Below are 15,602 nucleotides of genomic sequence, written 5' to 3' on the forward strand. Positions count from 1 at the left end.
TGCAGCCCAAGGGGGTGGGGACTGTGTGGTCTCCAAACCAGCAGAAATGAGGCTACGGTGTGCCCTGCCTTCTAGGGGCCTGGCTCTATGACCTGGTGCTCAGCAAAGGTTGTGCTGTGAGCAGCTCCTGTATGCGAGGCACCATGGCACTAGGAACTCGTTCCCCTCTCCAAGGCAGAGCAATTCCCACCATGCTGCGGTTTGCCCCAGGGGTCTGTGCTGGTCTTTTAGGACCACGGATGATCAGAAAACTGCTGCAGTGGAGGATCTACAGGGCCCTGGGACCTTGCAGGGATGGGTGCTAAGGGCTGTTAATGGTGGGACGAGCCACCAGTGGGTAGCAGACACCATGCGACATGGCCAAGACCGGAGCGAGCCATCCCTTGGCCTCCTGTTCCCGGGGGTAGCAGTGTCCAGAGGGTGCTCTGCATGCTTGCCCGTTTGGGGACACGGGTCACACCCCATGTCATGCTCACTTCCACCCTCTCCATCAGCCCTACATGTGGGAGCCCTACCAGCGCATGCAGCAGCAGCTCCTCAAGCGCCAGCTCCCAGCCGACACTCTGGTGGCACCGAGCATCCATGGAGGGCACCGGCCCCTGTCCAGGGCTCAGTCTTCTCCTGCCACGGCCACCATCTCCCTGCCCACCCAGGAGACGCCCACCAAGGCACTGGCTCTGCCAGTGCAGGAGCCGCCAGCCAAGCCACACTTCACGACAGGTAATGCCCCCTCGTTGCTGGCACCCAGGTCTCCAGGGGGGTCTGGAGGCAATGAGGTCAGCACAGGGAACCCAGGAGTCCAGATCTCATTCCCTTAAGCCCCACCACCCCCGTTGCACACTAGGAAGCAGCCAGGCCCTGCTCATCTCTGCCCAAGCTGCACCCCTGGCTGCAGGGAGCCGGGTTGGCCTCTCCGGAGGTAGCCAGTGCCTCATCACCTCTCCAGAGGCAGTCCTGGGGGCTCTCCCTTGGGCATATCCCAGCCACCAGCTGTCCTGTGTGAAGCCACCAACCCCAGGGTTGGTGACTCTTTTCTTGCCTGCCAGGGTTAGGGGGTCCGATGAGATGGCCCACTGAGGTCCCTTCCGACTCTATGAATCTAAGTCAAACTGTGCCCTGCACCTTGCCCTGAGTGCTGGGCTGAGATCTGGGGCACCGTGGTGGGCAGAGGGAACCCACGGGACACTGCCATCTCACTCCACTGTCTGCCGCAGGGCTCGTGTATGACTCGGTGATGCTCAAGCACCAGTGCTCCTGCGGGGACAACAGCAACCACCCGGAGCATGCGGGACGAATCCAGAGCATCTGGTCCCGCCTGCAGGAGAGGGGACTGCGCAGCCAGTGCGAGGTGTGTTGGGGGTGTGGGGGTCAGAGCTGGGCAGCTTGGTGGGGCTGGGCTCCTCGTGTGTCCCCAGGGGGAGCAGATCTCACCCCAAGCAGAGGATGAAGCGCTAGTCATGATGCACTGGGCTGCTCTGCTGGGTGCCCTCTCCTGGGAGCTCCAGCCCTGCTTTCCCCTGTGCCCCAAACATACAAGGCAGCAGAGAATGGGGGCCTTGAGCAGGGGCCGGACCCCTCCATGATGCTCATTTCGGAGCAGGCAGCTTTGCCCCCTTCCCCAGGCCCACAGGCACAGACAAGGCCTGAATCACACCTGTGCCATCTTAGCCTCGGTGGGTGAGGCCCATCCTCCCACAGAAGGAGCACCCATTCAGCCTCGAGCCAGCGGGGCCTTGTGGAGCCTCCAAGGCTGGGGAGGATGTGGGTGGCCGAGACAGTCCCTGGAGGTGCCCAGCAGCGCCCGCAGCTCTGTAGCTGCCAAGTCACGTGCCCACCTTGTTGGCAGTGCCTGCGGGGCCGCAAGGCGACGCTTGAGGAGCTGCAGTCGGTGCACAACGAGCGCCACGTCTTCCTCTACGGCACCAACCCCCTCAACCGCCTGAAACTGGACAACGGCAAGCTGGCAGGTAGGACCTGGGCTGCCACCCTCCTGCTCCCTGCCTAGCACCAGCGTGAGGGGCTGGGAGCCATCTCCCTGAGTCTCTGCCCCAGGGGCTGGGCAGTGTCTACCTGTTCTCTCTGCTTCTCCCCACCATACCCAGCCCATGACGTGCCCCAGGCAGAGCTGAAGCCCGGGGCTGGATCAGACCATGCCCTGTTTGTGCATAGCCAGGAGGGAGCCAGGCTTCTTGAGGGCTGGAAGCCAGCTTGGTCGTGGCCAGAGGAGCTGGAGGCAGCAGCTCTGAGCACGGAGAGCTAGCCCCAGCTGCCAGAGCATGGCGGGGCTGGTTCTCCTTGTGACGGCGTTTGATGGGCCTGGCTCAAGCGGAGAGAGAATTGATGTAGCTGTCTAGCTCCCCACCATTAGGTTTCAGAGTCATCGCAACTAGGGCAGCCTTGGCCTCCTGCGTGTGTTTCTGTTTAGCAAGGCCATGGGGTTAGCTCAGCTCCCAGCCTCCCCCATCTCTGTTGTTTCTCTCCCCCCCACCCCCTCCATCATCCCCTGCTGCCCCCATGCCCTGACTCCTTCCCCTTGGGACCACAAGAGCATGTGCCCTCAGGGGGGGACAGCGCTGCTCATACTCTGCCCCTCAGGCCCCCCCTATCCATGCGCCCTTCTCACCCCCTTGTACCTCCTGCCCTGGGGTCTGATGCCCGCTCTCCCCTGCAGGGATCCTGTCTCAGAGGATGTTCGTCATGCTGCCCTGTGGCGGGGTAGGGGTAAGTGCTTGTTTGGCAGTGGGGAGCCTTGTGGGCTGGGCAGGGTGGAGAGGAAGCCCCTTCTTCCCAGAAGAGGAGGGGCAGGAAGGGGTTGGAGCCATGGGGAGCTCCCTGAGTCCTTAGCCTGCTGGTGAGTGGTCACCGAGCAAGCCAGCACCCGGTCCCAGTCAGGCACCCAGGCCACTGCGGCAGGGGTGGGAGAGTTCAGGGTCACCCCTTGAGGTCTGGGGAGACTGTCCTCTGCTCACAGCACCGCAGGCAGGGCTGCCCACCCCTCCAGAGTGCCCTAAACGCTGGGGCCATCCTCAGCATCTCCCACCCCACCTGGAGCATGGCCTGTCCCCACTGCCCACTCCACAGACCCCGGGGACATGCACAGCCCTTGAAAGTAGAGCCTGGGCTGCACGTAGCGACCATAGACCACTGTGCCAACTGGGTGGGCGCGGAGTTGGTGGGGAAAAACAGGGTGCCCCTTGCCCGCACCCATGCCTGGCACTTCTCCTCTCGCAGCTGGCTGCACTGGTTTCTCTCCGTTCACTGCATTCTCCTCTCCCTGCTCCTCTGTCTCTCTCCCCACTTTCTCTCTCTTTCTCTCTCTTGCTCTCTCTTTCAGGAAGGGGCTCACTTCTCCACGCCTTCCTACTGCCTGCTCTGGCTCTTCTCCTCCCCTTGCCCTCGCTGCCGGGCGCCAACTCTCCTCCATCCCATTCGCCTCCGGTCTTTCCCACCCCCCTTCCCTCACCCCTGGAGGGCAGAGCCAGGGAGCGAAGCTGCCCCTGTCCATGGGCAGGGGGGTGCTTTGAGCCACACACATGGACTTGATCAGAAGAGACGTGGAGGTTTCTGGCCTTGCTCAGCCCGTGACGTGAAGCTGATCAAACCAAGATGTTGGGTTAAACAGTAACATAAAAGCAAGAAGGTAAAATGCATTTTCTTGGGTGCTTTTTCCAGCCCCAGGTGCAGGGAGGGCTGCGTTCAAAGAGCCCCTGCTCAAAACCCCCCCAGGGTCCAGATGTGCTGTGCAGTGGTGGAAGGGCTAGCAGCTTGGGTAGCAGCACAGGGCTGACTGGGAGCAGAGGGACCTGCCCAGCTCTCATGGGATGTGGCTTGGTCCCTTCCACGTGCCCTTGACTTGGCTGGTTGCTCCCAGCCGCCTGGCCTCTCCTCTGTACATTAGGCCTCTGCAGAGAGAGGGTCTCCTTGTCACCCCAAAATCTTGGATTGGGGAACCAGCAGGTTGTCAGTAGAGACAATGCTCTAAAGAGTTTCCACTCTGCTAGCGTAGGCTTATTTAGCGGCTAACATACACTCTCACACAATTGAAAGCTGGATAGAAACCAGCTCTAGAGTTGTTCCACATGTTCAAGCACTGACATTGTAGCGGGTTGACTCTTTTTGTGGCTGGAGAGCCATTTTGATTGTGAGATGACAACTTTGCCCCTGTGGCCCATCTAAATTTATTGGGTGATTCACCAATGAATTGTGTGATAATGACTTTGCATGTGTGACTGGCATACATTTATTGCACCATTCACTGGTGAATTGTGTGATAGATGTAATGTGTAACAGGGGCCTAAGAAAGGCACTTGTTACCTTGCGAACAAGTCTTACTCCCTGTCCTATAGATCAGACGGTTCAGGGTCTTGCGGGCCAAATAATCCAATGACCCGTTCTTCCCGGACTTTTATGCCTTTTGTCACTTGCTTATATTCATTAGAGATGCAATCCCATGCACCGGGACAGGCTGGGGGCCGACTGGCTGGACAGCAGCTCTGCAGAATGGGACCTGGGGGTTACAGGGGACAAGGAGCTGAATATGAGCGAACAGTGTGCCCTTGTTGCCAAGAAGGCTAACGGCATCCTGGGCTGCATTGGTAGGAGCGGTGCCAGCAGATCGAGAGAAGTGATTCTTCCCCTCTGTTGGAGCACTAGAGAGGCCACTTCTGGAGTCCTGTGTCCAGTTTTAGGCTCCCCACTCCAGAAAGGATGTGGACACATTGGAGAGGGCAATGAAAATGGTTTTGGGGATGGGGAATGTGACTTGTGAAGAGAGGCTGAGGGAACTGGGCTGATTTAGTCTGCAGAAAAGACCAAGGCAGGGTTGAATACCAGCCTTCAACTCCTTACAGGGGGGTTGAAAGAGGATGGAACTGGACTGTTCTCAGTGGGGGCAGATGACAGAACAAGGAGCAATGGGCTCCAGTTGCAGCAAGGGAAGTTGAGGTTGGATATTAGGAAAAACTTTGTCATGAGGAGGGTAGTAAAGCACTGGAACAGGCTCCCTAGAGAGGTGGTGGACTCGCCATCCTTGGAGGTTTTGAAGAGCCAGCTAGACAAAGCCTTGGCTGGGATGATGTAGTTGGGGCTGGTCGTGCTTTGAGCAGGGGGGTGGACTAGATGTGACCTCCTGAGGTCCCTTCCAACCTGACTTTTCTATAATTATTCTGACGGTGGCTACTACTGGTTCTTGCCAGGCTATTTGCATAATTGAGTTTTCCCTACTGGGTATTTTGTTAAAGCCTTATATACATAAATACGCCCGGGCTAGCAGACATTTCTTGACCACACTTCCTTCTCTTTCTGCACATCTTCTCCCCCCCTGTCCTTGACACCATTTTATGCTTTGGCCCAGTGTGCAGCTGTTTTCTCACCTACAGCCAGATCAGACCTCAAGGCACCTCCTGGGTTTGCAAATGTGGTTCTCCAGATAACCCCAGAGATTTTCAGTCGAAATCTGGCGGTGTGGTCTTTCTGAGTTCGTTGCAGCAGATAAACTGCTCTATAATTTTTCTCCTAGCACAAAAACGAGCAAAGAGCTGGCACTTTCTGAGGGCTCTCCCCCATCTCTCTGGGGCTGCCTCAAGCCTATAAAATGTAGAGAGCCACTGAACTGGATAGCCAGCTTGGAGCTGCCATACGCCTCGGGAGAGAGGACACTAGGTTATATCCCAGCCCCAGTGGCGCTCTCACTCTTGCCCTTGCTTCCAGGTGGACAGCGACACGATCTGGAACGAGCTACATTCATCCAATGCTGCCCGCTGGGCCGCGGGCAGCGTCACGGAGCTAGCCTTTAAGGTGGCCACGAGGGAGCTGAAGGTAGGAAGGGGTCTGGAAGTGGATGGGCCTTACCAAGGCTGTTTGGGACGAGGGTCCCAGGTCATTCCCCGGGCAGCTGAGGATGGTGCGGGGAGGATCAGGGGCTGTTGGAAACCATGGGTCTCAGCAGCTGGCTGCAGTGGTGGCCCTGAAGGAGACCACGGAGTCATCTTCACCACCATGCAGCTGCAGAAGGTGCCTGGCACTGACTGGGTGTCACCACAGAGGCTGGAGGGAGGTTTTACCCCAAATCCCCAGGGACAGAAGGGCAGCGTGTTCCCTTCAGGGTGCCAGCCTGGGACCCCCTCTGTCCCAGAGGAGCTGGACTTGTCCTGTGAGCACCCAGAACCTGTCTGGGGAGAGCTCTTGCACCACGGGAGTCTTGTTCCCCTGCTGAAATGTTGGGTGAATAGGGTTGCACTGGGGGTGAGGGGTTGTGGAGAGGGGGGTACTGTCTACTTGGGCAGATCAGGTGCACCTCGCTCCCTTCTCTGGCAGGACTGGTTGGCACTGGGGAGGCAGGTGGGGAGGAGCCCAGGACGGAGTAGTCATGCTCACTTTGTGTTTGTCTTACCCCAGAACGGTTTTGCCGTGGTGAGACCCCCCGGACACCATGCGGACCCCTCCACAGCCATGTAAGGCCTCCAAATTGCTCCCCGCTCCCTTCCCACGCTGCTCCCTGGGTCACTACCCAGTGCCTTGCCCTGGGCCAAGAGCTGAGCTGCTGGGCACGATCCTAGGAGTCTTGGCAGCTGGTAGTACAGCCGAGAGGCTCTGTGAGCCCAAGCCACCAGCTCCAGCCCCTTCCTAGGCTGGGACCATCTGTGCAGAGGGAAGGTCTGAGCCCTGTGCAGCAGGGAAGGGGGAGGGAGACTCTCACCCAGGGGGAGGGCAGGGGTATCTGCAGACAGGGTCCGTGCATGGGCTGACTCTTGCTCTTGGCACTCTTCAGGGGCTTCTGCTTCTTCAACTCAGTGGCCATTGCGGCCAGGCAGCTTCAGCAGAAGGGGAAACTCAGCAAGATCCTCATCGTGGACTGGGTAATTCCCCCCGCTCCTTCCAGCCCCCTCAGCTTGGCCCTCTCCTGGGACCAGAGCTGTGCCCCGTGCGGGTCCTACCATCTCTGCCTCCATGGTTACCAGATGCACCACTGCATGGCTGTGATCTTCCCCGCAGCAGTGTCCTACTTGGGTCTGCCAGGCTGTAGTGTGGAGAGGCGTGCACTGTTTGCACACCCTGTCCCAACCCCGATGGCTTTGCAGTAGGGGTGCAAGGCAGGGCTGGGGGGAAAAGGGAGCAGGCTGCAGGGATGTAGACCAACACTGCACATCCCAGGCCCTGAACTCCCCAACTCTTAGGCAGCTGGGCTCTCCCCCAGGCCAGAAGCATGGAGCTCTCCCGAAACACCCCCATCTCTCTTTCCAGGATGTTCACCACGGCAATGGGACCCAGCAGGTGTTCTACCGGGACCCCGACATCCTCTACATCTCCATACACCGCCACGACGACGGCAACTTCTTCCCCGGCAGCGGGGCGGCTGACGAGGTGAGCGTCCCCAACACCCAGCCTCCGTGCCTGCTGGGTTGGGTGGTATCCCTCAAGGCAGTGCAGGGCTGGAAACAGGTTGGCTGGGGTGATGGCAGAAACCTGGGGCCATGCCATGCTCTGGAGCGAAGAGCCCAGGTGTGGATTGGGATGGGAAATGTCTCACAGGAGATGCCAAAGCAGTTGGAGAAATGCCGCTCCCTGCCTACCATCGAATCCTAGAGCAGTGAGGCTGGGTGGGACCTCCAGAGCTCACCTCTAGTCCAGCCCCTGCCTGAGCCAGGATCATCCCTGTCCAAACCATCCAGACACATCCATCATCTAAACTCTTTCTACAACTGCCGTCAATGCTGACAGCACCGGACATCACACCCGAACCTACCACGGGGAAAGCAGGGGGGCCGCAGCCGCCAACATCCTGCTGATGTCAAAAACTGTCAATACACACTCAAGATATCCCAGGCAGAGGCCGTGTCCCTGCTACAGAGAAAGGCAACCCCCTACTCAGTCCATGCCAATCTGACCATGGGGTAAAATCCCCTTCTGACCCCAAATCTGGCATTGATCTGATGCTGAGTGGAGGGGCAAGACCCTCTAGCCAGGAACCTCTGGGTTTGGCCCCAGAAGGAGCATTGGCACAGCCCTGTTGCCATCCTCAGCCTGGGCTGCAGCCCCCAGCCCAGTGGCTCTGAGGAAGGGGATGGGGTGGGAAAGAGCCTCCGTGTGGGGGAATCTCAGTGGAGACAGGTGCCGCTTCCCTGGGAGATCTGCTCTGGTTTTGTAGGGTCCTGGGGGACCCCCTGGCCTGGGCCATGTCAGGCTGAATGTCAGATCAGGTCCCCTTAGCCTGAAACTCCATGGCTCCCTGAACCAGGCAGAAGGCGGTATAGGTGTGCACCTTACAGGCTGACCCAAAGATCTGCTGTGATTAATCTATAAAGTGCAAATCTCCCCTGCCTTCTACCTGAATAGCGTGGCTAAGCCAGGCAAGCCCAATAGTGACCAGAGGTCGGGCAAAGCCTGGCAGAGCTGGGATGGGGTCTGCTGAGGAGGGGGATGAGGAGCAGGAGATGGGACTTAGGAAGTTGCGGCGAGAAGGGAGATCACAAGGTCGAAAGAAAGTCGGACTCCTCTGGGCTGCCAGCTGTGGGATTCCCTGGCTAGCTTGGGAGCTTCCCCCGTGCTAGAAACCTGGGCCACGGAAGCCACATCTGAGCTGCCAGCACTGTTGCTTGCTCTCTTGCAGGTTGGCTCTGGCCTCGGTGAGGGCTTTAATGTCAACGTGGCCTGGACCGGTGGCCTCGACCCCCCCATGGGAGACCCGGAGTACTTGGCAGCTTTCAGGTAGGCCCCTGGGGTGGGGCAGGCATCCCGTCCTCAGCCCCACCTCTCTGCCTGGCTGGAGACTGCCCAAGCCACAGGCACTTCTCTCCCTGGGCAGCACTGCACTTTCCTACCCCAAGGAGCTCTAGCCTCTTCCCTTTCCCTTGCACCCCCTTTTCAGCCTCTGGGAAACTGGGGGTACTGGGAAAGGTGGACAAGCCAAGGCTTCTCATGCAGCAGTAGAGAGGCCACGGGCTTTCCCAGGTCCTGTGCTGGTTTGTTCAGGCCTCCCCAAGGCCAAGTAGGACAGGGATCCTGGACCCTGTGGCACATCTGGCTCCACTGGTGTCACTGCCAGCAGCGACCACCTGTCCACGTGGGGCAGGTAGCTTGCTCTTCAACCCAACAAACCCACACGCCTAGACCCAACAGGCCTCACTGACTCCCCCGAAGCTGGGGGCTGCTGGAGAGGACCTTTCTCCTGGTCCACGTGCAGACTGGGGGGGTGCCAGGATGGGGGTGGACTTGATAAGGAACTTCAGCCAAGCCTATCTGTCTGCTGGCAGTGTCTGTCCATCTGTACTCTGCATACAGTGTCTCTCATATCCATCTAAATCTGGAAGTGAGGGGCAGACTTGGAGCTGTGATGCTTTGGGATATACATCCAGTGCCCCCCACCCAAAGAGTCTCCCCAGGGTGAGGGGATGCTTTGGACAGCTCTGTGCCCTTGCAGCCCTCATTACCCCAGAAGTACCTATCATTGGCAAGTAACTCCAGCTATCCCAGCTCCTCCTTCTCTCCCACCCCTTCCCTGTCCATTTATCTTCTCTTCACTTCCATCTGCACTGCCTTTCTGGAAGCAACTCCCGTTCTCCCCCCCACCTCCCTGCAAACCTTCAGTCCAGCTCTCGCACCATCTGCATCCCATCAGCTCAAACGACCAGCAGTGAACTAGTGTTGACACGCAAGGCTCAGTCCTTACTGTCTTGTCCTAATTGTAAGTCAGCCTTGCTTATAAGATGACACCATGTTTTCAGGTGGGGTTTTAGGGAAACAAACCCTTTCCCCAGTTCAGGTCGGTATCTACCAGTGAAATCATTGACCCGCAAGAGAATCCAATAACCAAAGAAAGGGCCCAGAAGGTTAAATGCACTAAAAATAGCAGAATAAAAATAAAAATATATATGTATAAGAGTCCTCTTAGATAATCTGGGACAAACAAAACCTTCCGTTGTCTTTTCAGTATTTTAAATGCCAGTGTCTAGCTGAGTGGGAAGATGTTTCCAGGGTCCTGAGTCTTTCCCAGCTAGCAAACCCACAGGCCACTGTAGAAACACCAAGCACATTCAAAACCCTTTTTCCTTTCATGAAATGCCCACATTTGTGACTCCGATTCAGCCCTCTAGTTTCTTGCCAGCCACAGGGGCCGTTTCCTGGTCGATGGCTCTGGGGGTGGTGGTGACCTCCCACAGCTTGGCTGGTAGCTGCAGTGTCACCTGCTCCATACGTTTGCACCCTGTTGTCCTGATTGTAGGTTGATCCCGACTATGATTTTTTTCCCGGTTCTTTTTGAGGGGAAACAAAGTTGCCGTGTCGTTGCAACCAAATGTTTCTCAGAGTACACACGAGTCCGTGGTGCTCTCACCCGCTGGAGCAGTCACAGGCGTGGGAAGACCCTACCACCCTCTCTACTATGGGCTGTGTCGGGGTGGGGGGGTGCTGGCTGGTGCTATTGGCCCCCCACTGTGAGCTGACTCGCTCCAGCTGCCCAGAAAGGACCACTGAGGCAGTGCCTGAGCTGGAAGAGAGCTCCCTGCTGCACATGGACCTCACCTGGTGCACCCTGTCTCCCCCCACCCTTTGCAGGACAGTCGTGATACCAATTGCCCACGAGTTCTCCCCGGACGTGGTGCTGGTGTCTGCGGGGTTCGATGCAGCTGATGGCCACCTGCCACCCCTGGGAGGCTACAAAGTCTCTGCCAAGTGTAAGTTTCCGACAGGTAGAGGGAACACCTAGGCTGGCTCGCAGCAAGCTGCCTAGCACCTATGAGCCGGGCAGGCGCTACCCTGAGCTGGGGCAGATCAGGGGAGATGCCTGCTCCCAGTATGGGACTGGGGTGCAACTCTGGGGCTGGCTGTGGGATCAGAGGGCCCAGGAAAACCGGGGGTGGGGGTGGGGGGGTGAGTTTCGGAGCTGTGGATGGGATGCTGACTGCAATTCTAGCCTCAGCTGGGCTCCTGCATCCTCGCACCGAGTCCAGAGCCCTGCTCTGAGAGCCGGGTGGTGTTTGACACCCAAAGCTGGCCCCCAACCTGCTCCTGGTGTCTGGTCAGCCCCCACGTAGGCCCAGAGCCGTACTGGGGGCTGATGGGCTGCCCTTTGACTTTCCCCCCACCCCCCAGGCTTCGGCTACATGACCAAGCAGCTGATGAGTCTGGCAGGAGGAGCCGTTGTCCTCGCCCTGGAAGGCGGCCATGACCTCACAGCCATCTGCGACGCCTCGGAGGCCTGTGTCTCAGCCCTGCTGGGCAACGAGGTGAGGAGGGGGGAGCGATACCGCAGCTACCGCGGCAATGCACCCAGTTTGGACGCATCTGCCTGGGTCCCGTTCGTGGCTGTGACAGCCCTGGTGGTGCTTGCTCCTGCAGCCGGATCCCCTCCCCGAGGAGAGCTTGAGGCAGAAGCCCAACCCCAACGCTGTGCGCTCCTTGGAAACAGTGATCCAGGTCCAGAGTAAGTGTCCCCAGCCAGCGAGACGTGAGCTTAGGGAAAGGGGCAAATTACCCTCAGTGGCTGCAGCGTGGGCCTCTTGCTCCTTCCCCTGGCTGATCCCAGATCCCAGTGGATGCTGCGACTTGGGGCTGGCTTGCTGTCATGCAACCTGGAGAGCTGGGGGGGTGGGCTTCCAGGCATTAGCCATAAGCTGGCTGTGCTCCTGGGCCCTGGATGGGGGCATCCCTGTCTGCTGGGTCTCTGTGCCAGAGGGTATGTCGGTGCCTCCTCTCCTCCCAGAGGAAGCTTAACGTGGCTGCCTCCTTCCCTCCTCCCCCCCGGCACTGCTATGGCCAAGGCTGGGCCTTCTGATTGCAGCCCTGAACCCCCCTTTCCCTCCCACTATGATGCCCCCCATGTCCCCCTGCAGGTAAATACTGGAGCACCGTGCAGCGCTTTGCTTCCAAGGTCGGCTGCTCCTTCCTGGAAGCGCAGCACCACGAAGCGGAGGAGGTGGAGACGGTGACAGCCTTGGCCTCACTGTCGGTGGCCGTGATGGCAGAGAAGAGGTAATGACACCCGTCCTGCTGCCCTCGGTGCCTCTCCCTGGGTTTCTGCAAGCGAGATGAGGGCACAGGCAGGCTGGGGGCGACCATACTGGGCACCAGGCAGACGCTGGCTCCTAGAGGAGTTTGGAGGGGGCTGGAGGGAAATCCAAATCCAGTTGCAACACAGCCCCTAAAGCTGGGTGCCAGGGACCCCTTGGTCCCGGATGCATCACTCATGCATCATGTCTGTTCCTACAAACTGTCCCCTCGTACATCACCTTGATGCACCTAAGGAGCACAGTCTAGTTGCACCTCCCATCACGTAACCCAGTAGCCAGGACCTGGAGGGCAAACCAAAGGAACGGGGGTAGCTCAGTGGGGCATTCATCCAGTAGGCGTCATAGGTCGCAGCGGCTTGTCACCCATGTACCTCTTGCTGGGCATCCTATTCCAGTGCCCAAGCAGGGGCCTCCAGGGGTGCATCTGGCCGTGGGGGCCTGGCTGGCTGCCCCGCAAGGCTGAGAACAGTCTCCAGGGTTGGGAGGGCAAGAATGCAGGCAATGAGGCCTATGCCTCCCTACACCATGGTGGGCAGAGGGAGGGCACCAGCCCTGCCGGGGGTGGCAGTGGCTGGGGTGAACAGGGTGCATGAGCTGGATCAGTTCTTAGCTGCTTTGGGAGCCTACTCGGAGCAACCCAGTGGAGTTGGGTGCAGTGGAGAGTTGCCTTTCCCCCGACTGAAAGTGGGGGGTGCCCTGACTGTGCCCCTTGCTGCTCTGTGGGGACCTGATAGAAGCAGAATTAGCAAGTTTTGTGCCCAGCTGCCCTTGCCCCGGCTGCCAGGCTGGTCCAGCCCTCATTGGACAGAGCTCTGACCGGGGCTTTGCTGCTCTCCCCTGCTCAGAGCACAGGACGAGCCCATGGAGGAGGAGCCCATGAACCAGTGACGAGCGGAGACGTGCTCCGATGCTCCGACGGCAGGAAGCAGGCTGGACCCTCCGAGCCCGCCCCTCGCTCTCGGCGTCCCGTCAGCCGCGTCATCCTCTCCCCGTGTCACCGTCCCGAAAAGGACTGGGCCTTTGGCTGTGGCTTCCGCCTGGAGGAGAGTCTCCTACTGCCCCCCTGGCTGTCCCCTCCCCACTCAGGACCCTTCTCCAAGCCCTCAGGCCTGCTAGGGCTCCAAGGGACAGACGGGCAGGAGACGGTCTCTGCCCCTCCGAGCTGCTACGCCAGCCAGGTGCAGAGCTGCCGTTCTCCAGGGGCCATCCAAGCAGCTGGATCTTGGGGTGGCCAGTGGTGGCCGGGTTGATGTCTGGACTCAATCCACCCTCAGGATTGTACCAGGGTCCTACCAGGACCATCCCCCCCTCCATGAGTGCCCAAGCCTGGGGGGACACAGGTGCCTTCGCACTGGCCTTGCTACAAGGGTTTGTGACCTGCAAGGTGCTGTCCTCTCAGCCCTCGTGGCAGCCGCTGCAACAGTCACCCGGGGTCCGAGCCCCCCACTCTGAATGGAAAGCCTTTAGGAGCTGGATGACATGCAAATCACATGCAAATGGAAAAGAGCAAGGACTCAAGTGTCTCGATGGCCCAGAACGGGACCCAGCCATCTTAACCACTAACCCAGAGGCTCTACTCTCTGGCATCCGGGGCTCTGATTTGCACTATATACAGATGACACATGTGAACCCGGCGGCCTCGTCTTTGAGCCGGCCGGAAACAAACTCCTCTTCCTATGGACGTTCACCAGGGGACACGAGCCCTTTGAGCAGCTGGTAGCCTGAGGATCGTACTGGACATAGGCTCCTGCCTCTGTGTCGTCCTGCTCCGGCGGGCGGTCGGCCTCCTTCCAAAGAATAGGTGTTTGGGGTCCTTAAGCTCCCAGGCAGCTGGCACAGGGCACGTTAGCAGCTCCGATGTGGGGCATAGCTGCTGGCGCTGGGCACACACACACTTGAGAGCTAAGGCCTGGTGTTGGTGACCCCCTGCCCCACCACTGGGCTCATCAGGTAGCCGAGCCAGCTGGCTTCCTGCTCTCACTGAAGTCAGGTTGGTTTTGTGCAAGGGAGAGCAGGGCCTGCTGTCATCCAGTAGTGGCACCCTGCCCCGTGCCTCCTCCCCCATGACAGACAGGGAGGAGTAATGTGGCCAGTTCCCCCTCCAAATGCAGCTGGCCAGAGGGGGGTTGCTATGACATAGCTAGTCTGGATCATGCCCTCTTCTCAGGCGTGATCCAGACCAGACTTTGCTATCAGCTTTAGCATGGCTGGCTGTCTCCGGTGCCTGCTCAGAGCAGGCCAGGGAGGTGCATCTTCTCCCCACCCATCGCTCTCAAGCCTCCAGCCCACCTGGAGGAGATCCCTGAGCCCTCGGGCCACCAGGTCAGCAGAAGCGAGCTGAAAGCCAGCCAGCAAATCAGGCAGGAGGGAAGCAGGCCTGTGCTTTAGGCCAGTGCAAATAGGCAGCTATTTGATTCGGCTTCAGATCGGGCTGATTCGGATGCCAGCGATCCAATTCGGAGCTCCGGATCGGTTTCCCGCTTCGATTCGGCTTCAGAGCTGCTTTGGCGAGCCAGCTATAGGGTATAATGGGGAATCAATGCAATATCTATAACTTGGTTGTTTTTTGTCTGATTTGGATGAAACTTGCAGGGATGGCAGCCTCTGCTGAGCATGAAGGAGATGGAGTTTCAAGGAGATGGGTGCAGGGGGTTCGGGGAGACTGCACCCCAAATTCTTGAAAGCAAAACTCGTGTCACGTGTATGTGTCACTTCCCATTATACTCTATGGCCGAATCGGCTCCGAATCTTTTTCCCAAGCAATTCGGAAAGCCTAAAGCTTCTAGCGATTTGATTTGGATTCATGCATTCGGCATCCGAATAATCTCCAAATCCGAATCAGCCCTACTGTGCATAGCCTGCTCCGGTGGGTCCCATCCCACCTTGCACCTGGCCCGTGGGGTATTCCAGCCCACTATACAGGGAGCTGTCCCCTCTGCCCTCAGGCTCCCAACTGGGGGCGGAGGGGGATATCCTTCCCCAGCTCCTGCCTGTGTCCCAGGATTATCTAAGCACCTCTAAGAAGGTAGGAGAGGTCCAGCAGCTGGCCTGGTATGGTGCCCCACGATGGTAGCAGCTGACCCATAAGCTCTGATAGGGGAAGGGTGGGAGCCTGGGGGGCTGGGGATGGTGGGATCTGGCCCGGCTCCATCTGCAGGGAAAGGGAAGAGTCGTTTTGTAAAAAAAGTAACAAAGAAAAAGGAAAAAAAAGGCTGTGAAAGGATAAACATTTCTTTGCCTCGCGTTGCGCCGCGTGGGGAAGACGAGGGGGCCGCCCATAGCCAGGCCCTGCGTGGCAAGAACAGCTCACCCGTGACCGCCTGCAGCCACTGGCTCGTGGACAGCTGCACTAGACACGTGCCCAAACCAATGCCCTGTGCCCACTGATGTGTCCCCCACAGTCTGGATGCTGTCCCTCCCCCCACCTCCCCATGTCCCCCAGCCTGGGGGCAGTGCAACTCCTTCTCCCCCAAGCTTCCCAAATGATGTCCCTGGTGTAATGGCCTGAGCTCTTGCAAGTTCCCATGGCCTGTCGTCCTTGGTGCCGGTGAGTCCTGAATCCTGCCCTTGCCCTAGACTCCCTCCCCCCCCCCCCCG

General features: G+C 58.8%; 1 protein-coding gene across 1 annotated transcript in view; it reads left to right on the forward strand.

The window, feature by feature from the left end:
- HDAC7 (histone deacetylase 7) overlaps nucleotides 1–15,400 on the forward strand; it is a 64,375-nt gene extending 48,975 nt beyond the window's left edge. The window contains exons 12-25 of the mRNA XM_025191495.1: nucleotides 495–720; nucleotides 1,215–1,348; nucleotides 1,847–1,967; nucleotides 2,672–2,721; nucleotides 5,710–5,817; nucleotides 6,397–6,452; nucleotides 6,770–6,857; nucleotides 7,243–7,362; nucleotides 8,609–8,706; nucleotides 10,552–10,670; nucleotides 11,089–11,222; nucleotides 11,335–11,419; nucleotides 11,829–11,967; nucleotides 12,851–15,400. Of these exons, the coding sequence (XP_025047280.1) occupies nucleotides 495–720; nucleotides 1,215–1,348; nucleotides 1,847–1,967; nucleotides 2,672–2,721; nucleotides 5,710–5,817; nucleotides 6,397–6,452; nucleotides 6,770–6,857; nucleotides 7,243–7,362; nucleotides 8,609–8,706; nucleotides 10,552–10,670; nucleotides 11,089–11,222; nucleotides 11,335–11,419; nucleotides 11,829–11,967; nucleotides 12,851–12,893 (1,521 nt within the window). The 3' untranslated portion in view covers nucleotides 12,894–15,400. The remainder of the gene's footprint in view (nucleotides 1–494; nucleotides 721–1,214; nucleotides 1,349–1,846; nucleotides 1,968–2,671; nucleotides 2,722–5,709; nucleotides 5,818–6,396; nucleotides 6,453–6,769; nucleotides 6,858–7,242; nucleotides 7,363–8,608; nucleotides 8,707–10,551; nucleotides 10,671–11,088; nucleotides 11,223–11,334; nucleotides 11,420–11,828; nucleotides 11,968–12,850) is intronic.
- The last annotated feature ends 202 nt before the right edge of the window (nucleotides 15,401–15,602 follow it).

The sequence above is a fragment of the Alligator sinensis genome, unplaced genomic scaffold, assembly GCF_000455745.1.
Source record: "Alligator sinensis unplaced genomic scaffold, ASM45574v1 scaffold149_1, whole genome shotgun sequence".
NCBI classification, from domain to species: Eukaryota; Metazoa; Chordata; order Crocodylia; family Alligatoridae; genus Alligator; species Alligator sinensis.